This window comes from Danio rerio, chromosome 16 (assembly GCF_049306965.1).
Source record: "Danio rerio strain Tuebingen ecotype United States chromosome 16, GRCz12tu, whole genome shotgun sequence".
NCBI lineage: Eukaryota > Metazoa > Chordata > Actinopteri > Cypriniformes > Danionidae > Danio > Danio rerio.
This window is the reverse complement of record NC_133191.1, coordinates 57,685,001-57,707,500: the sequence shown is the minus strand read 5'-3', so window position 1 is coordinate 57,707,500 and position 22,500 is coordinate 57,685,001. Positions and strand designations below refer to the sequence as shown.

The 22,500-nt window shown below is 38.7% G+C and overlaps 1 protein-coding gene across 20 annotated transcripts in view; it reads right to left on the bottom strand.

Moving 5' to 3' along the window:
- The window catches only part of kif13a (kinesin family member 13A), a 118,591-nt gene that overhangs the window by 68,796 nt on the left and 27,295 nt on the right, over positions 1-22,500 (bottom strand). For 17 of the 20 annotated variants that reach the window (XM_073925520.1, XM_009292736.4, XM_009292734.4 and 14 more), the window contains exon 3: positions 8,869-8,881. The exons of the other annotated variants lie outside the window; for them this stretch is intronic. In XM_073925520.1, the coding sequence (XP_073781621.1) occupies positions 8,869-8,881 (13 nt within the window). The remainder of the gene's footprint in view (positions 1-8,868; positions 8,882-22,500) is intronic. 20 annotated transcript variants of the gene reach the window in all.

Sequence of the window (22,500 nt, the reverse complement as noted above, 5' to 3'; positions counted from 1 at the left end):
ATCCGAGCAGATCGCAGACCTAAAGTCATCTTAATGTGAGCGCTTTAATGGTCAAATATGTGTAAAAATGCGGTGTTTAGAGATTATTCATATTATGATGATTGATAATAAAGCTAGTTTGGCGTGCTGTCCCGGGAGAGAGCCCTGAGCTTATAAGATCCTCGAGCCCTGGGCTCCCTCCCGTTGCAAGGCGAGAGGGGAGTTTGAGCTCAGGTAGATCTCGATGACTCCCCCTCTTGCTTGTTGTAGCTAAGTGTCAGATATGGATGCTGAGAAGGGGTACTCAGAGTTTAGCTAAAGTATTTTGGATTAATTCTTTAGGGTGCTTGTTTTTGAACTGTGGGAGGAAACCGGAGGACCCGGGGAAAACCCACGCGACCATGGGGAGAACGAGCAAACTCCACACACTCCGAACTTCCAAAGCAAACTCCGTCAGGTTTGGAAAGGAATTACACCAGGGGCGTTTTTGCAGTGAGGCAACAGCGCTAATCGCTGGCCACTGTGACGCCCGTTTGAAAGGAGGGAAAGTAGGGTTGGGTGCGGGGGTTTCTTCAAGACGAAGATATTGAGATGAGAAAAGTCTGGTTATTTATAGTGAGTTAAGGATCGTCTGATAGGATAATTAGTCATTAGCTAAAGTTGGAACAGCTCAATCATAAGCACGTGATCCTCTGGAAATTTGTTTATAAATAAACTTCACTTTGTGTAATAAACAAACGAGTTGAGAATCAAAAGAAACGTGAAAGAGAAACCATTAAAGTGACAGCGCGCAATTCCTGCTGCCGCCTGTTTTTATCATTAATAAACAACAAGGAGAAAATCCCTCACTGCTCTAGACTAAAGGACTTTTGTAGCTGAAGTGTTTTTCTTAAAGTGAAGATGCTTCAAGCACAGTTTGTTTTATATTTTTATTCTATTGTATTTATTTCTCTTTCCTTTGCAGGGTGGAAAATAACTGTATATACACAGCTGAAGTCAGAATTATCTGCCCTCCTGAATATTAGCAACCCTTTTCCCCCAATTTCTGTCATGTTAAGAAGTTTTTATTTCAACTCATTTCCGAACACAATAGGTTTAATATCTCATTTCTAATGACTGATTTCTTTTATCTTTGCTATGATGACAGTCCATTATATTTTACTAGATAGTTTTCAAAATACAAGCATTCAGATTAAAGTGCAATTCAAAGGCTTAATTAGATTAATTAGGCAAGTCATTGTTTAACAGTAGTTTCTTCTGCAGACAATCAAAAATATATAGCTTAAGGGGGCTAATAATATTGACCTTAAATGGCTTTCAAAATATTTAAACCTGCTTTTATTCTAGCTGAAATAAAACAAATCAGCCTTTCTCCAGAAGAACAAATATTATAGGAAATACTGTTTAAATTGCTTGCTCTGTTAAACATGATTTGGGAAACATTTATTTAAAAAAAAAAATTCTCAGGAGCGCTAATAACTTTGACTTCAACATTAATCGTTTTGAATAATCGTGATTACATTTATGACCAAAATAATCGTGATTATGATTTTTCCCAAAATCGAGCAGCCCTAATTCAGAAATAACAGTTTGTAAACACCACCTGCCTTTGACAGCAAACGCCGCTATATCCCTAGAACCAATCAGAAGCGTGAATCGAATCATATGTGTTCAGTGTAGCAGAGCGCTGATACACCGGCTTTATGAGGAGACTGTTTTATTCCTCTTCCGATTTCAGTTTTAAAAGACGGAGTTTGATGAACTGGATGAGGCTGTCTGACTGTCAGTGGATGGCAAATGAAAACATCTCTTACCTCAAAACTCTGTGCATTATAGGAAAAAGAAAACACACTGTACAGTCGGAAGTGAAGCATTCATGCATAACGTTGTTATGCGCAGCGACGCTACTTTGAATGAGTCTGATTTACTATACATTAAACAGCAACTCCATTTCACGAAAGACAGAGTTAAGATGTCGTTTTTTTATCCCAAATATCATTCATTTTGAAAAGAGCGCAATCTCATTTAAATTTAAAGCGACAGTCACCAAAACACCACAATTAGGATCACAGCCTATAAGGGTCAGTTTCACAGAGTTAGAAAACATTATCGGTCTCATCTCATCTCTCATTTTCATCTGCTTATCCGGGGCCAGGTCGCAGGGGCAGCAGTCTTCTCCAGACATGTCCTCCAGTTCCCCCGAGGTGTTCCCAAGTAGAGATCTGCGCGAGACTAAATTTTGAATCCCACTCCCGCACGCATCCGCCAGGTTTTATTCCGAACCGCTTGTGTTCAGCATTCGTTGTCTCGCTGCCCGACTCACTTCGTTTTCTACCCGCCGCACCCGTACCCGCTAATAGGCAGGGGGGAGAACAAAACCAAAAACCACCCAGCTATACAGAGTCCAGACAGCCTATATCACGCTGTCTGTATAAACACACACACACACACACACATTACCGCTGCACCAATCTGCCTGTCAATCTCATCCTTGCCTCACTAGTGAACAAAACCACCAGCAGGGGGAGCTGTAAGGAGCCAGTGCATTGTGAAACGGGTGGTGGTCGGAGATTAGGACCACAACAACCCCATCATCGGGCACAGAAACATTATTTGTGTGCTATTTAAAGCTGAAACTTCACACACACACACACACACTCTAGGAACATCAGATACTTATATATTAAAGCTTGTAAATGGGGTATAAGAGCTCCTCTTAAAAAGGATATTTGTGTTCTTATTTGTAATAACATTTATAAATCTTTATTAACAGGAATCAAACTTAAACTTGAAGCAATCAGGCTGGAAAAAGAGCGTCTGGAGCTGTTAAAGAGGCTCCTGTGAGACATTCTTGCGCTCTTCGTCTACAGCAACCGTCTTTGTGAAGACACTGTTAATTAGATACATAAATCTGCAGACGGAGGAATAAATTCCTGCTTTGGAGATCTGCGTTTCCGTAGCGACCGGCGGATCCTTGAGGATTCAGAGTTTCAACACTGGAGAATTGTTTCATAAAATATCTATACAGTGCTCAACGGTTGGGTTTGTCCTCTTTAAATCAGACGTTGAGTTGATATATTGAATTATTTAAATGACACTTTTCTGTCTATATTTGACTCTACTCTGGGTTAAGTTTTTAGTACATTTACATTATTTTAACACTACAATTGTTTTTGTTTTTCCAAATTTGACCCAACATTGAGCCAATTTATTAAACTCAAATTACAATTTTGAAACACTACATTTGGGTTTGTCCATATTTGACCCAGCATTGTGTTAAACAGCCCAGTGTTTTTTGAATGTAAGCATGGAAATCCCCTTCGTGGTTTTGTTTGGTTTTTCCTCGTGTTTAATCCATTTCAGGATGTTTATATCGTGCTCTTTTATTGGGAGTTTCTACATTTGGTTCATTCCTTTTGATTTTTATGTCTGACAAATGTATATTCATGATGTTGGTTTGCCCTCATTATTTAATAGACCAGAGTTGGGGAAAGTTAAAGGTAGATTACAATCTTGCAATCCTTTTTTTTTTTTTTTTTTGCTTCATTTGGGCCGGGTTTGATGTTATTTTCGGGGTTAAATTCTGGGTTATTTCAAATCAATTTTGGTTAAATTATTGACAAAATCATTAATATTTTCCATAGGATGCTTTACAATATTATATCTGTGTTTATACATTAGATTAGTCGATACTGAAGCCAAATCTGGAGCTCATCTAACAAAATAACTTGCAATCGGTCAGAGGGGGGATTCAATTTCACCATAAGAAAGTGTATGTGACAAATACAGGCCTGATTTGATAATGGTCCAAAATTAGTAAACCCAAATTTATACAGTTAAAAGTCAGAATTATTTTTGCCCCCTTTGAATTTTTTTTCTTTTTCAAATATTTTCCAAATGATATTTAACAGGGCAAGGAAATTTTCACAGTATGTCTGATAATATTTTTTCTTCTGGAGAAAGTGTTTTGTTAAATTTCGGCTAGAACAAAAGCAGTTCTTAATATTTTAAACACAATTTTAAGGGCAATATTATTAGCCCCTTTAAGCTATATATTTTTTCGATAGTCTGCAGAACCAACCTTCATTATACAATAACTCACCTAATTACACTAACCTGCCTAGTTAACATAATTAACCTATTTAAGCCTTTAAATGACACGTTAAACTGAATACTAGTGTCTTAAAGAATATCTAGTCTAATATTATTTACTGTCATCATGGCAAAGATAAAATAAATCAGCTATTAGAAATGAGTTATTAAAACTATTTTGTGCAGAAATGTGTTGCTCTCTGTGAACAGAAATTAGGAAAAAAATAAACATGGGGCTAATAATTCAGGGGGGGGCAACAATTCTGACTTCAATTGTATGTCATGGGAAAATTAATCCACATTTTAAAAGGAGGAAAAATCAAAACAAAGAGAAACAAAAAAATGTCAAATAAAAAATGGTTGAAATTTTTTTGGTAGTAATTTTTGTTGTTGCTTGAATTGGTTGTAACGATAATTTGCTGGAATTTATTTGTATAATCTTTCAATTTCTAAATATGCTTGGTGACTAAAATATTACTTAAATAAATATATCTGTTTAGTAAATCTGTTTTGTTCAAATGCACCAAAATATATGACTGAGAAATGGAAAAAATCATTTATGCTGAGCACTGTATGTCCTTAACACAAGATACATTTCACTGAGAATGAAAGTGGCACATGATATTTAAATGGGTGATAATTACAACAAGGACCTGTTAGTTATTATGTATTTTTTTATATGTAATTATTTATATTTTAAATAATTTTTTATTATTTTCAGTAGTATTATTGACTAATATAAGTGTTAGTTTGATATATTTACAATACAGTTTGTAAAGCAAAATTCTCTGTCTTTTAGTAGGTACAGCTGAAGCCCCCGTTTTGTTTTTCACCAATTTCTGTCTATCAGAGAGCAGATTGTTTCAGCACATTTCTAATCATAATAGTTTAATAACTCGTCTCTAATAACTGATTTATTTTATCTTTGCCATGATGGAAGTAATTAATATTAGACTAGATATTCTTCAAGACACTTCTATACAGCTAAAGTGACAAAGCGGATGCCTTTCCAACTGCAACCCAGTACTGGAAAACACCCACACACTCTTGCATTCACACACACTCATACAGCATGGCCAATTTAGTTCATCAATTCCCCTATAGCGCATGGGTTTGGACTGTGGAGGAAAACCGGAGCACCCGAAGGAAACTCACACCAACATGGGAAGAACATTCCAACTCCACACAGAAACACCAACTCAAACAACCTTCTAGCAACTGTGTCGCCCGAAATCTAAATATATATATTTTACATTAAGTGGTTTAACAATGTATTAAATTAATAAATTAAATACTATAAATAAAAAAAGAATGAATAAAATGAATGAATAAAAAGTTAATTATAATGAATAAAAATGACTGAAACGCATAACCAAATAATTAATTTATATATATATATATATATATATATATATATATGTATGTATGTGTGTATATATACATACACATACACACATACACACATACATACATACATATATATATATATATATATATATATATATATATATATATATATATATATATATATATATATATATATATATATATATATATATACACACACACACACACACACACACACACACACACACACACACACACACACACACACACACACACACACACACACACACACAACAAACATGCATGAAAATCCACCAGAATTAGATTAAATCCACACATATTCAAATATGCAAGTGCTAATGTCTTTAAAACAATCTTGTTTCAGCATTTTTACAAACAAATAAGACGAAAAAAGGTTGATTTCATTAAAGGCCGAGTGTCCTTTGTGTGTTTTATGAGCGCGACAGACAGACAGACTCTCTCATCTGTGAAATCACACTGACCCAAATGTGCTGTGATCCACCATATGCGTCTCTTTCTGTCTGTTTTTAATCACAGCTCATTTGGTTTTCTGCTTTCTTTTAACATTTTTTAAAAGGTATTTGCAGTATATTTCAATAATCATAATATGACAAAGAAATAATAATGGTGTCGTATCACAGAAAATGCACAGATTTGTGAATTTGTTTAACTAATGATGCCTTTCTTTTCTTGTTTTTCTTTTTTAAATTTTGAGTTCCCAAACATATAAGCAATTCCAGTGTTATAGATGTGACATATGCAGTGAAAACTCAAAACGTAAATTCACATAGAAAGTATACGTCAACATTATATTGAGACACATCTGTTTATATTTTCCAAAACAACTAACCACAGAGTTTTGGGCTCAGAAAAATATTTCTTTTATATTTTAAATGAGGGAAATAAACAATGCCAATTAAGTCAATTAGCTGAAGTTGCATGTTTTTAGACAGGAAACCGAGGAAAACCCGGGGGAAACCCACGTGAGCACGAGGAGAACGTGTTAACTCCGCACAGAAACATCAGCTGGCTTGGTAAGGATTAGAACCAGTGATGTTCTTGCTGTGAGGCTAACAGTGCTAACCACTGGGCCACCGTGCCACCCATCTAGAAAAGGGGGAGGAGTAGGGGTGGAAGGGGGGATTCTTCAAAACGAAGACAGCTGTCATATAGAGCTTAGGGTATTTATAGTGGCTGAGAAATCATCTGATTGGTGAATTATAGAGGTGTAACGATACACTCAGCTCACGATACGATGTGTATCACGATATAATGTTCACGATTCGATATGTATCACGATATTTAGAATAAAAATTGAAAATTTAACTGAAATGCAAATTTTACCAAGTAAACTATTTTATATTTCTTTTGTTTCAACTTGTTAAACTGAACCTTCTTTTAGAAAATAAATTAAACAGGCCTGTCTCTGGAAAATAAAACAATTTAAAAACTTCTTAAAAAATATTATTGAAATGACAGAGACAAAATTAAGGAACAATTTAAGTAAAGGTGCAAAAAAATAAGCTTTTTTTTTCATCAATTGAATTTAACAGTAAGAGCTTACGGCTTTGCTTGGTCACTTGCGTTTTTTGTGTGTGCAGAAAAAATCCACATTTTCAGGTAATCAGCAGTTCTATAAGATAATCCTGAACTGATGTGTATCTGTCTGAGAGGTTTTTATGAATGACTGTCTTCATGTTGGGCATGATGAGTGACAGGGTGGCCGTCTTTTCATTACACAGGACAGTCGTGGCTCTTTTCAGCAGTTTAGGCAGGTTTACTATTTCTTCGGCGTCGCTGATGTCGGCGCTATCAAGTGTATCATGTTGACGTGCATTTTTGTGTACCTCTGTACTCAAAAGGGTTCATGCTCGTCGTATTCATAACTCTAAAATGCGATATGATTGTTTAAATAATGTGTACGTTTTCGGTTTCATTTCCACTGCTAAGTGCTGTTCATACTTCCCACGCAGCTCCTGAAAGATCACTCTGTTCCACAAACTGAATGTTGTTTACTACTTTATTAGTCACAACCTGCAGGTTCTGTTCACTGAAGCAGACGCGCGCGTATGGCAAGCCGTTTTAGCATTTAAACCTTTGTTCTGACTATCCATAAATATATTTAATTCATATTTAATTAAATTCATTTAGAGATATCTCTAATTATATTTATGGATAGTCAGATCAAAGGTTTAAATGCTAAAACGGCTTGCCATACGCGCGCGTCTATCAAAGTCCGCCCTCTGTAGTAACAGCTCACGTCATGTGTGATTTATTCATCATTATATGAAGACAGAAGGATATTTTAGGGTGAATTGTGCCTTATAAATACAGTATGTGACTCTTTCAACACCATTAGGAGGTATCCATGTCGCTGTGCAAAGTATGTAAATCACTGTGAAGACTTTAAAACTTAGGATGTTTGACCCAGTATGCGTGTCAAAAAGCAGACGAGTCTAAAGCAATGACTGTACAACCGAAATGTTGCCAGACGTCTGCTTTTGAGAGGATGGGCCATCCTCTATTTCAACTCCACTCATCTTGGTCTGCTAACATTACTGCTGCTGCAATCTGAACTCACGTGCGACAGCAGGTGGAACGTAGCTCACGTGCAAACAGCTCAACTAATAAGAGAAAACGGACGTCATATCGTAATCAAATCGTCATAACGCCACGATGCATATCGAGACATTTTTGCATCGCAATAAATCGTACAACGATAAATCATTACATCCCTAGTGAATTATAAATTGAATAATGCAGGCCAGCTGCAATCAATCAGGAGCACGTGATCCTCGAAATTACTTTATAAATAAACCTCACTTAAATGCCAAAAAAACATATTTTTTTTACTCATTTTTAAATCCAAAGAGAAATTGTCCATTGTTTGTTTATTGTTTTGTGCTGTATTAACTGGTTACTGAGCACTTTAAAATACAAAGTGTTAAAGAACACTACAATATAAGGAGTTTTCATGTGATTTTTCTAAACTAGTAGTGTTCTGAAATCAAATGAATGAATACATAATAACCGTGAAACTGTGATTAATCCTCAGACTATAATCGTGCAACCAAAATCTATAATCCCTACTGGATGTCAAATGCTGACATTTATTCGTCAGGTATGGCAACCAAAATCCAACGTCTGATCGACGTTATAGTGGTAACGTCCACACAACATCAAGCTGTAACATCATTAGATGTTGATATTTGGTTGATTTTAGGTTTGACATTGACGTTGAGTTCTGACATCAACACAATTTTCATTTACAAACAAACTGCAACGTCCCTATGACATTGGTGTACAACATCAATCTGACGTCATGTTGACATCCTGTGCCTGCTGAGCATGAATCACGCACAATACAAATCTCACAGGAGGGCGAGTAATACTGCGCTCTAAGGTAAATATGAGTGAAACATGTCTTACCTTTGGTTGTTTCCTGAGAGTGAAACAGACGACAGCAGCAAACATAAGACAAAAGAAGAGAAGAGAAGAGTCGGTCAGCATCCTCACACTCATCACACGCTTTACATGAAAACACAGTGCTACAGGCTCTTTTCCGCTTAGTCCCTTTATTTATCTGGGATCGCCACAGCGGAATGAACCACCAACTTACCACCAGCATATGTTTACACATCGAATGCCCTTCCAGCTGCAATCCAACACTGGGAAACACCCACACACTCTCATTAACACTCGTACACTACAGCCAATTTAGTTCATCAAATCCCCTATAGCATATGGGTTTGGAGATTGGGGGAAACTGGAGCACTTGAAGGAAACCCATGCCAACAAGGGGAAAACATGCAAACTCCACACAGAAATGCCAACTGAATTGAGATCCGGATCTTTCAGTGATCAGTTGTGCAGGTTTACACTGAATGCAATAATGCAGACTAAACGCGTGACAAAAAACACCTTGAATAACTTAAAGCGGTGGTCCCCAACCACCGGGTCGTGGACCGGTACAGGTCCGTGGAACAATTGGTACCGGGCCACATAAGAAACCATAAATTATTTCTGTAGAAAATATTCCCCCGGCGAATTGGTTTCTTCCACTCACTCTCACCATCTCACGTGAAATAGACTATGCTGAAATCCACGACGGAGCAGGAAGAATGATCGCTAGAATATAGCTCAGTGGTGGTTGTTGATAGTTTAAAGTTATAAAACAGATATTATAGAGTCCAAATCAGTAGTGGTGGGCAAAGCGAGGCTTCATGAAACACTGAAACAGTCGAAGCAAATGTGTCGAAGCTTCGAAACGTTTCGAAATCCCACTCTACAGTGACACCTAGTGGTCATTTTTATGTATTGCACTGAAACAGCTGCAGCACAGAACAGTTCAGCAGAGTGGTTAAGGTGTCTGACTAGCGCCCGGGGATAGTGGGTTCGAATCCAGGCTAATACCGCTATTTTGAAATGCTTTAATACCAGTTGGTAATGCTTTGCTCTTGTATTGTTTTGTTTCAACATTGGTCTGATATCCAATAAACAATTTGTGAATAAATATGTCTTGTTTTGGTCTTAAAACAGGGTTGTTGCTAGATCGGAAACTGTGGCCTGAAGTTATCAAGAATTATTTATATTATTCATTAAATTTCCCATTTATTGTATTCTATTAACGTCTACCCAAACCCTAAACCAAACTATCAGAGTACTGTAAAAATATTAATTATTGTTTTACAGTGTTACAAAAATGATGCTAAATTGAGGGCGTAACTGCAGCTGTATCCTATTTAGGCTACACAAAACAGAAACATGATAAAAACAAATAAAACCATGATTTCGGAGTATTAAGTTGGGATTCGAACCCAAAAAGTCATTTGAAGCATAGTAACATCGTGCACACGCACAGTCCACTAGGCCAGTGGTTCCTAACCTGGGGTCCGCGCCCCCCTAAGGGTGCGCCAGAGTTCACAGGGGGGGCGCGGGAGAGGATAAGTATTGAGGTAGAAAAAGGCATAAAAATGGTCCACTATTATAAAGGGCTTTGCAATTAATCGAAAATCCGATTTAGATTTCGGTTTCAAACGATTATAAAAAAGCATTAATCGAGACAAATGATTATTGCATCATATTTTGCCACGTTCCAGTTGTACACGTGTTGCTCTTAAAAGTGCGAAAGAGCTTATGTGTGTGTGCAGCACGATCAAGCAGTCAGAAGCATGCGGCCGGTCAGCATTCACTCTCATTCACACACTGAGACGAGCAGAGGAGCGCAGACATCTAAAGTCATCTTAACGTGAGCGCTTTAATGGTCAAATGGAAAATAACTATATATACAGTTGAAGTCAGAATTATTAGCCCTCTTGAATATTAACAAACCTTTTCCTGCCCAATTTCTGTTTCATGGTAAGAATATTTTATTAACTTATTTCTGAACATAATAGTTTTGATATCTTATTTCTAATTACTGATTTCTTTGCTATAATGACAGCACATAATATTTTACTAGATATTTTTCAAAATACAAGCATTCAGATTAAAGTGCAGTTCAAAGGCTTAATTAGAGTAATAAGGCAAGTCATTATAACCGTAGTTTATTAGACAATCAAAAATATATCTTGCTTAAGGGGGCTAATAATATTGACCTTTAAACTGTCTTTATTCTAGCTAAAATAAAACAAATAGAAGAAAAAATATTATAGGAAATACTGTTAAAATTCCTTGCTCTGTTAAACATAATTTGGGAAATATTTATATTAAAAAAAAAAATCTCAGGAGCGCTAATAATTTTGACTTTAACTGGCAATGGTTTTGAATAATCGTGATTACAATTATGACCAAAATAATCGTGATTATGATTTTTCCCAAAATCGAGCAGCCCTACTATTATATATGTATTTTTAAGTACCAAAAAAAAATCTAAACACATGCTTAATATTTCAACATAATAGTGAAAATAATTAAAATAAATAACTTTAAATAATTATTTAAATTTTGCTCACTCGCGCAATCTGTTTGTCAAAGCGTCGTAAAGGCAAAACAAAACAAAAACAAAAATGGCAGACAAACGTAAATGCAGTGATTCTTCAGAGGCGAAGAAAAAGATTAGACAGTATGACAAAGCCTACCTAAATATTGGTTTTATTGAAGGTCAAGACAAGATAAAACTGATTAATTAATATTTTCTATACATATTACTATATATTAATATTACACAAACACACACACACACACACACACACACACACACACACACACACACACACACACATATATATATATATATATATATATATATATATATATATATATATATATATATATATACACAGTACATATGTGTGTGCGTGCGTGTGTATTTATCTGGTGGGGGGGCTCCAATGTTTGTATATGTTTATGGGGGGGGCCCCAAAGAAAAAGGTTGGGAACCACTGCACTAGGCCATATGAAACGAGATTTTCCAACCTTGGCAGCCAAATGGAGATTCACCAGGTCTCGAAACGCTTCTAAGGTGATCGATGCTTTGAATCGCTAGTATTAGTATTAATGAAGTAGTATTGCAACAGACGATGCTTTCTTTCATTTGTCTCGTTATCTGTAGAGATGAATCCTGCATTAGACGCAGTGGCATGAATGCTTTTGTCCCTCCTGCATGTGAAAGAGTTTTAGTGTGTCGTAACCCGGCGCTGAACTCATGTGTAAAATCCACACGTTTACTCAGTACATTTAGACACACAGCTCCGCATTATCAGCCCATTCACAGCTTCATCAGTCCGGAAATACCACAAAAACACTGCAAACACACACAGATCAAGATGAACATTATTATTAGCCCTCCTGTGAAGTTTTAATTCTCTCAAATATTTCCCAGGAGCTGTTTAACTGAGATTTTTAAAATACATTAAAGGTGCTGTATCCTACATTGGTTTAGTAGGTTAAATTGTTCTCTGGTTGAAAGCAGAAGTGTACATACACTGTATAAAAAGGCACATAACCATTTTAAATATAGTCAGATGTTAATGTGACTAAACCTTTCCTCTTTTAGGTAAGTGAGGATGATCAAATGTGTTTCTGTTATGCTTAATAGCAGAATAATGAGGGAGAGATTGTTTGAGAAATGGTTATAACTCTTCTTGAAAGTCAAGTTTACACACAATAAGATTATTCTGCCTCTGGGAAAGCTCAGATGATGATGTCAAGGTTTTGGAAGTTTCTGATTGGCTAATTGACGACATTTGAGTTAATGTGAGGCACAACTGTAGAATAGTATTGAAGGAAAAGCTCAAACACACTGCTTCCTTGTGTGACAACATGGGAAAATCAACAAGCCAGAATCAACAACAAAGCCAGATTACAATTAGCTAAATGACACTGGGAAAAGAGTAATGTTTGGAAAGATGTCCTCTGCTCTGATGGAGCTAAGATTGAACTGTTTGGCCATAATGAGCAGTGTTACATTTGGAGGACAAAGGGGAAAGCTTACAAGCCTAGAAACACCATCCCAACTGTGAAGTATGGGGGCGGCAGCATCATGTTGTGGGGCTGTTTTTCTGCAGGAGGGACTGGTCCACTTCACAGCATAGATGGCATCATGAAGAAAGAACATTATGGAGGAATACTGAAGCAACATCTCAACACATCAGCCAGGACATTACAACTTGGCCACAATTGGCTCTTCCAAACAGACCATGACCCTAAGCATACTGCCAAATGAGTTCAAATGTGCTTTAAAGGACAACAGAGTGAATGTTTTGGAGTGGCCATCACAAAGCCCTGAACTCAATCCTATAGAAAATGTGTGGGCAGAGTTGAAAAAGCTTGTGTGAGCAAGACAGCCTACAAATCTGACTCAGTTACACAAATTCTGTCAGGAGGAATGGGCCAAAATTTCTTCAGACTATTGTGAGAAGCTTGTGGAAGGAGACCCAAAACATCTGACCAAAGTTATACAGTTTAAAAGCAAAGCTAAAAAATACCAAGGAAATGGTGCGCACTGCGTATTTGTAATTTATTTCATATTGTATTCTAGACATTTTATAATGCATTTATTATTATTATTACTATATTTGTTTTATTATAAACCATATTCATTTAATATTATTTATGCTTGATGTACAGTTGCAGTTGCAATCAGAATTATTAGCCCCCCTTATCTTTATTTATTTTTTATATTTCCCAAATGATGTTGAACAGATTCAGGAAATTTTCACAGTATGTCTGATAATATTTTTTCTTCTGAAAAATGTCTTATTTGTTTTATTTCAGCTAGAATAAAAGCAGCTTTTAATTTTTAAAAGCCATTTTAAGGTCAATATTATTAACCCCTTTAAGCAATATTTTTGATAGTCTACAGAACAAATCATCATTATACAATATCTTGCCTAATTACCCTAACCTGCCTAGTTAATCTAATTAACCTAATTAAACCTTTAAATGTCACTTTAAGCTGTATAGAAGTGTCTTGAAGAATATCTAGTCTAATATTATTTACTGTCATCATGGCAAAGATAAAATAAATCAGTTATTAGAGATGAGTTACTAAAACTATTATGTTTTAAAATGTGTTGAAGAAATCGTCTCTCTGTTAAACAGAAATTGGGAAAAAACTTGAGGGCTAATAATTACGACTTCAACTGTATATACTTTTACAGTTATAGATACGTTTTTGAATACATTTTAAAAGGACAATTATTTAAGATTTTTAAAAATATGTTGTTTTTAAAACATTTCTAATCTGAAAAAATAGAAATAAATAATATTACAGAATAAATTATAGATTTTTCTGACACATTTTTTATTTCCATTTATTACATTAAACATATAAGAGCTCATGTTTTCTGAGCGGATCTAGTGTACGTCAGCAGCTGGGTTTGGAGCAGATCTCTAGTTTTACCAACACCAAAGACTAAAATACTCCAGAGTTCACCACAAATGTTTTCCCAAGATCCTTCAGAAGCACAAAAAAAATCCCTCAAATGCCTTTCCCATACACATCTGACTTCATTTCTAAAAATGAAGCGCTAAAGATCAACTATAGATGATTTTCACTAAACAGTGAAATGTTTCTTAAACTCGAGAGTAATTGTGCTTATGTGTGTGTCTGAAAAACAAGACCTTCATTCATTCATTTCCTTTAGCTTAGTCTGTTATTTATCAGACATCACCACTGCAGAATGAACCGCCAACTATTCCAGCATATGTTTTACACAGCGGCTGTCCATCCAGCTGCAATCCAGTGCTGGGAAACACCCATACACACTCACACACACTCATACACTACGGACAATTTAGCCTACCCAATTCACCTGTACCGCATGTCTTTGGACTGTGGGGGAAACCGGAGCACCCGGAGGAAACCCACGCCATCATGGGGAGAACATGCAAACTCCACACAGAAACACCAACTGACCCAGCTGGGACTCGAACCAGCGACCTTCTTGCTGTGAAGCCACACACACACAAAGTTGTCCAGCACACTCCGCACTGCAGTTTCTGGATCAGCCAAATACTACTGTTACACTGTGGGATCATATTACTCATATACACACACACACACACACACGCACACAAACACACACAGCGCATGCACACACACCACTTTCCCATTTTAGACGCCTCATGATTATTAATAGTGCATTTCACTTCTTTCATTATCCTCACAAACAAATTACACTTCTCATCTGCAGTGTTCACACTCCTGTAGAGCAACACACACTTCATTACACTCACACATTTCACTCATGACACACACACAGCAGGACCTAGGACCAATGAGCGCAGGACCCATGAGTCACAACTGCTGCATGTTTGGCAGACAGACAGGCATCAGAACACATGTAAAACAGTGTACTAAAACACACACACACACACACACTTTTGCACAAACACATGCACTCACGTATGCACCCCCATTCACGCACACACACACACACACACACACACACACACACACACTTTTGCACAAACACATGCACTCACGCATGCCAGCCCACTCACGCACACACACACACACACACACTTTTGCACGAACACATGCACGCTCATTCACACACACACACACTTTTGCACAAACACATGCAGTCACGCACTCACTCATGCATGCACGCGCGCGCACGCACACGCACACACACACACTTTTGAACAAAGACATGCAGTCACACACTCTCACGCATGCATGCACCCAAACACAGACATCCACAAACACACTTTTGCACAACACACACACGTATACACATCCACAAACACACTTTTGCACAACACACACACACACACATCGACAAACACACTTTTGCACAAACACATGCACTCTCGCATGCACGCACATTCACACACACACACTTTTGCACAAACGCATGCACTCATGCATGCACGCACATTCACACACACACACTTTTGCACAAACACATGCAGTCACGCACTCACGTGCACACACACACACACACACACACACACACACACACACACGCACACACACAAACTTTTGCATAAACACATGCAGTCACGCACTCTCACGCATACACGTGCGCACACACGCGCGCACACACACATCCACAAACACACTTTTGCACAACACACACACACATCCACAAACACACTTTTGCACAACACACACACACATCCACAAACACACTTTTGCACAACACACTCACACACACACACACATCCACAAACACATGCACTCACGCATGCACGCACATTCACACTCACACACACACACTTTTGCACAAACACATGCACGCTCATTTACACACACACTTTTGCACAAACACATGCAGTCACGCACTCACTCATGCATGCACGCGCACGCACGCACGCGCACGCACACGCACACACACACTTTTGAACAAAGACATGCAGTCACACACTCTCACGCATGCACACACACACACACACCCACAAACACAAACACACTTTTGCACAACACACTCACACACACACACATCCACAAACAGATGCACTCAAGCATGCACACACATTCACTCTCACACACTCTTGCACAAACACATGCAGTCACGCAGTCACTCACACATGTACGCGCACACACACACTCAAACTTTTGCATAAACACATGCAGGCACGCACTCACTCACTCACGCACACACGCGAGCACACACACACACATCCACAAACACACTTTTGCACAACACACACACACATCCACAAACACACTTTTGCACAACACACTCACACACACACACACAAACACATGCACTCACGCATGCACACACATTCACACTCACACACACACACACACACTTTTGCACAAACACATGCAGTCACGCACTCACTCATGCATGCACGCCCACGCACACACACACACACACACACTTTTGAACAAACACATGCAGTCACACACTCTCACGCATGCATGCACACACACACACACACACCCACAAACACACTTTTGCACAACACACACACACACACATCCACAAACACACTTTTGCACAAAACACTCACACACACACACACACACACATCCACAAACAGATGCACTCAAGCATGCACACAGATGCACTCAAGCATGCACGCACATTCACTCTCACACACTCTTGCACAAACACATGCAGTCACGCACTCACTCACACATGTACGCGCACACACACACTCAAACTTTTGCATAAACACATGCAGGCACGCACTCACTCACGCATACACGCGCGCACAAACACACACAGACACACACACAAACTTTTGCTCAAACACATGCAGTCACGCACTCACGCATGCATGCACACACACACACACACACACACACACACACACACACACACACACACACGCACACACACACACGCTGAACCTGCAGGAAATCCAGCCTGACTGAATCACAGCAGGAATTCAAACATTCCCAGAGATCTAAAGCTCCGCCTTTCGCTACAATGTATCCACTGATGAGCGTCTGTCACCATGGAAACAGACCCAGACATCTCTTAATGCTGTAACACAACTGAACCTCAGCTCTCCAGCACTGACTGCAGCTCCAGAGATGATGTTCACTGACAGAAATAAAGCAAACCAAAGCCGAGTCAGTGTGGAGAGCACATGATGTCTCTCTGAAGCACATGCTCTCTCTCTCTCACTACACTCATTCACAATCACAACAGCACAAAGTCCAGCAAGAGAGGACACGACGAGGCACATGAGGAAGGAAGAAACCTGCCCTTCCCAAACAGCAATCAGAAAACTCACACAGCGTCACACCCAACACTCCTCAACCACACACACACACACACACACACACACACACACACACACACACACACAATCTACACAATACAGACATTACACACAGTGGCGCAAAAAGGGGGTATGCAGTATATGCGGCGCATAGGGGCGCCACACATGGGGGGGCGCCATTGTGCCAAAACTATTTTTGAAATTCTACATATTATTATACATATTAAACAAAATAAATACAAATTTTTGGTTAAAAATGTTTATCCTGCATTTTATATAAATATACAATTGTATTTTATTGAATAAAAAAATTATACCACCCCTCCCTCTTCGTTGACCATTTAATTGATCCGTTGCTCAGTTACAGTCACATGTACAAAATAGAGAGAAAGAGATGTGGAGCGCGCAATAGAAAACAAAAAAAGAACAATGACTTAAAATGAAAACTGCCATGACAAATTGGATAATAAGGGATTGGTAAGATTAACCCACACTATTATTACCATACGTTTAATCAACTTCTAATGTTTATGGGAGCAACGGGCCGCCATATCATTAATTATTCATTATCGCCACTCAGTCACTGAATGCATGGGCTTTTACCATAAATGCAGACGAGGTGGTTTTGTCCAGGCAGGGAGCAGTGACGCACGGCCACACCTGAACTGTGTCCGAAATCGCATATTTGCATTCTGTATAGTATGCGAAAAACACTATAATTCTATAGGCTAAAGCCACGATGAATTGGTGTAAAGTTATTATATTATTGTTATTATATATTATTATATATATATATATAATATATTGTTATTATATATTGCATTTTTAAGTTATTTTGCCCTTTAAGACTCCCATATTTATCATTTTGTTTTGACAAATGTACAAAAAGAACAAAAACAAGACATGTCAAGGTGCTATAATCATTTGGTGAGGAAAATGGAATTAAGAAATTTGGGTGGGGATGAGATGTAATTCTTTGTGACTTAACATGGTTAATGTAATTATACTTTTACTTCTTTATATTATTTAAGTTGCGTTCAGAACTTCGACATGTTGATGAGGAAATTAATATGGGGGGGGCGCAAAACTTGAACTCGCATACCCCTCAGTAAATGTGCAGTTGCGCCCCTGATTACACAAGTATAAGGCAACACGGTGGCGCAGTGATTAGCACTGTGGCCTCACAGCAAGAAGTCTCGGCTGGGTCAGTTGTCATTTCTGTGTGGAGTTTGCATGTTCTCCCCGTGTTGGTGTGGGTTTCCTATATATATATATATATATATATATATATATATATATATATATATATATATATATATATATATATATTTGTGAGGGGAAAAAATTAAAAGGGGTGCTCTTGGATTATTAGCCTCAGGGCCTAATAGCCGTGTTTCCACTATCGCGCCTAAAGCGAGTGAGCCAAGGCCTGTCGCGTTTTCACTGTCACTTCCGGGGCCTGTTCGGGCCAAAGCGGGGCTTTCTCTGGGCCAGCGGACGGCCTTTTTCAGCCCAACGAATACTGTGGGCCAAAGAGGGCCAGCTGGGGCTTCGGGCGGAGTAAAAGGACAGGCGGAGTTTGCCCGAGTCTGTTAAAGATGGCATGCGATCATTACACTAGTTTTCCGATCTCATGAGTACAAGCGTAAAAGCGAAAGTTTGAAGCAGTGTACTGATGCTGTGACACGTTACCTGATAGATTCAAAAGATAGCAGAGTCGTTAGATAGAGACAAGATTAATTAAATATTGCATTTAACAAATACAGCGAGACACGATCCAGCGGTACAACCTTGATATGATAAACTGTCCAACGTGCACTGCTCTCTGGGGTTTGTGCTCTAAGCACCTGCTGACTGCTGGAGCTCAGATGCGCACGTTTGCTGCATCGCATGACAGAGTGTGTGTGTTTGTGTGGTCACGTGATGTGCGTTTTCAGCGGTATAGTATGGATGGAGAGATCTTTTCAGAAATGCTAGGTGAAACACCAGTGTGGACGTGGATCATTTTCGTTATAAAATGCCATTTTAAAACTAAGATGTATTAATGTAAACAGAGCCTGAGTGTGTGTATTTTTTGCGAGCGAGTTGCTGCTGCAATGAGGGGCAAGGCGGAGGATCATTGGTCAGCTCAGCATCATGATGTCTATTGGCCATTGGTGATGAAATCGTTGACTCAACCCAAGCTGGTTATATTCATACGCTGCTGACACACAATTGTGTTTAAACTAGGGATGCCACGGTTCTCAATATAATAGTGAACCGTACAGTACAGCCTCCACGGTTCAATACGCGCTTGTGAATTGTGGTTTTCTCCGTTTTGCGTTTCAATAATTTATGTGCTTTTTATATCTCCCCGAATTGACTGTGTGTGCCAGTAAATCCATGAAATGAGGAAACTCCTCCCTGCGAGTAAATATCCAATCACTATGCTCTAAAGTTATGCTGAGTTCAGACTGCACGATTTTCAAAGTAGTCGTGTCACAGATGTTTTCACACTGCATGACTATCTGGGCTAGCGTTTCGTCGCTGCTTTGTTTACACTGCAAGACGGATCAGCGACAGGGACTTTCACATTGCATGACTTTACTATAGGGAGAATCGCCGACAATTTCATCCAAACTACGTCTTACAGCCAAAAACACGTCGTATATCTTTTGTTATTAACTACATGATGAGAAAGAAGCCTTTAATGGGGTAGAACATGTACATGTTTGCTCACCTGGGTTTAAAGGGAATTAGCCATTTCTCCTCAACGTTGATAATAAACTAATTTCTTTCTGTATGAAACGTCAAACAGACACGGTTGCTCCTGAGTCCTGTCAAACCTCCACTAGTTTTTCCTTCATTTCGTGGGTCCAAATAAACCGAAAAAGAGCACTTTTCACTCCTCCCCCAGCCTCCCGCTGACCTGCAGCAGGTATACACACACGCACACACAAGTGAAAGCTGCTCTCTCATTGGCTGTAGGCGATCGCTGATGTTATTTTCAGTCAAAACTCAATTCACACAGCATGATTTGAATCGCCGACAGCTCCAGATATTCAGCACGCCAAATATCTTGCAGGCATCGGCGACTCATCGGCGATTCTCTTAGATAGCGTCTTTGATCGTTCATACTGTGTGATTGTCACGTGCACGAGCAGCGATTTGCCTGAGATTTCAGGCATTTGTCGGCGATTTCTCAAAACCTGTCGGCGAGCCAAAATCGGGGCTAAAATCACGCAGTCTGAACTAGGCATTAGGGGTGCCTGACCATCATTCCACACTGAGGCTGAGGCAACAGTACAAGGAAGCGCCGGTGAAGTGAGGCAACAGTACGAGAAAGCGCCAGCGTCTTTCAAATCTGCGGTGTGAGGACATTTTGGTTTTGCCGGTAAGTATAATGCCAATAAAAGAAAAAACGATGAACAAAACATAACTGTGTGCGAGCATTGATTTACACGTATAACCATGACTGCACATCTGCAGCGCATCACCCAGCAATATCACTGAAGCAGGAGAGCAGAGAAGGTAATCAAGTCCTCCAAACAGCAACAATCCCTCGCTGAATCTGTCAAGCAAACAAACCCAACTGATTCCGAGAGACACATAAAATAAAGGCAGTGCGGGTGTTTATTGCTGAATATTTCCAGCCGTTTTGGGTGATTGGAGATGTGGGCTTCTGTCATCTTATAAAAGCACTCGATCTGCGTTACAGACTACAGTCTCGCATTTTTCAGCACCGAGATAATTAAGATGGTTTATTTATGTTTACTGAAGTACAAATATGTTTATTTGAAATGGCCAATTTATCTTTATTAACTCCACATGTGTGTTTATTCCCAAAGTGGAGGATTTTATGTGTTCCCCAGTTTGTACATGGGCCACCAGCAGCTGTGAGATTTCAGTGCTCATTTTATTTATACAATACTCTAGGAACTACCGCACTTTTCTTGGCTTTTAAGTAAAACAAAATGAGTATTGCAATAAATTATTTTTATTATTTTCTCCTTAACCTCCTACTGTTTCTATTGCCTATAGAATAACAATAAAACATGTCAAGCCATGAGAACCGAACCGAAAACCGTGTTAAAAAACCAAGGTATGTACTGAACCATGGGCTAACTGTATTGTTGCATCCCTAGTTTAAACCTCTTATAAAAGTGATTTCTGCATAATAGATCTCCTCTAAGACTAAACAAAGTAAATTTAGATTTCTTGCAGGCTTTAGGAGATGCTGGAGCCTTGGACTTTACTAGAACTTCTATGCTAAGCTGCTTAGACGCAATCTACATTGTAAAAAGCGCTATAGAATTAAAGATGAATTGAATTGAACTGGAGCCTAGAGTGAGCAAACGGTCATCAGCAGAAAGAGTCAAAGCTCTGCAATCTCTGGATCTCAGAGTCTGCATGCTAATGAATCGAGTAAGAGTGAGAGTGAGTCAGATGTGTGACAGTGGAAGAACTGATGTTTTAATAACCCCCTGAAAAGATGAAATATAATGAGGGCGTCTGAGCTGGAACATCAGCGTTTGTTGCTTTCAGTCACTGAGCAACACGTCAACATTTACAGCATTCGCAATCACTCAGTCAGAACTCCTCAATTAAACATGAAGATTCAAACGCTTCTCACATGCAATAAACACAGTCAATAATCAAGCAGCAAAGGAGTTTTAGCCTTTGTTAATCTCATTCTTGTTCATCTTTAGTCTTGTTTTATTTATAAAGTAATTTCGAGAGGATCACGTGCTTCTTATTAGTTGCGGCTTTATTCAATTTTATTCAAACGATTGCTAAGCCACTATAAATGCCCTCAGTACCATATCACAGCCATCTTTGTTTTGAAGAATTCCCCCTTCCACCCCTACTCCTCCCCCTTTTCTAGATGGGTGGCACGGTGGCCCAGTGGTTAGCACTGTTAGCCTCACAGCAAGAACATCACTGGTTCTA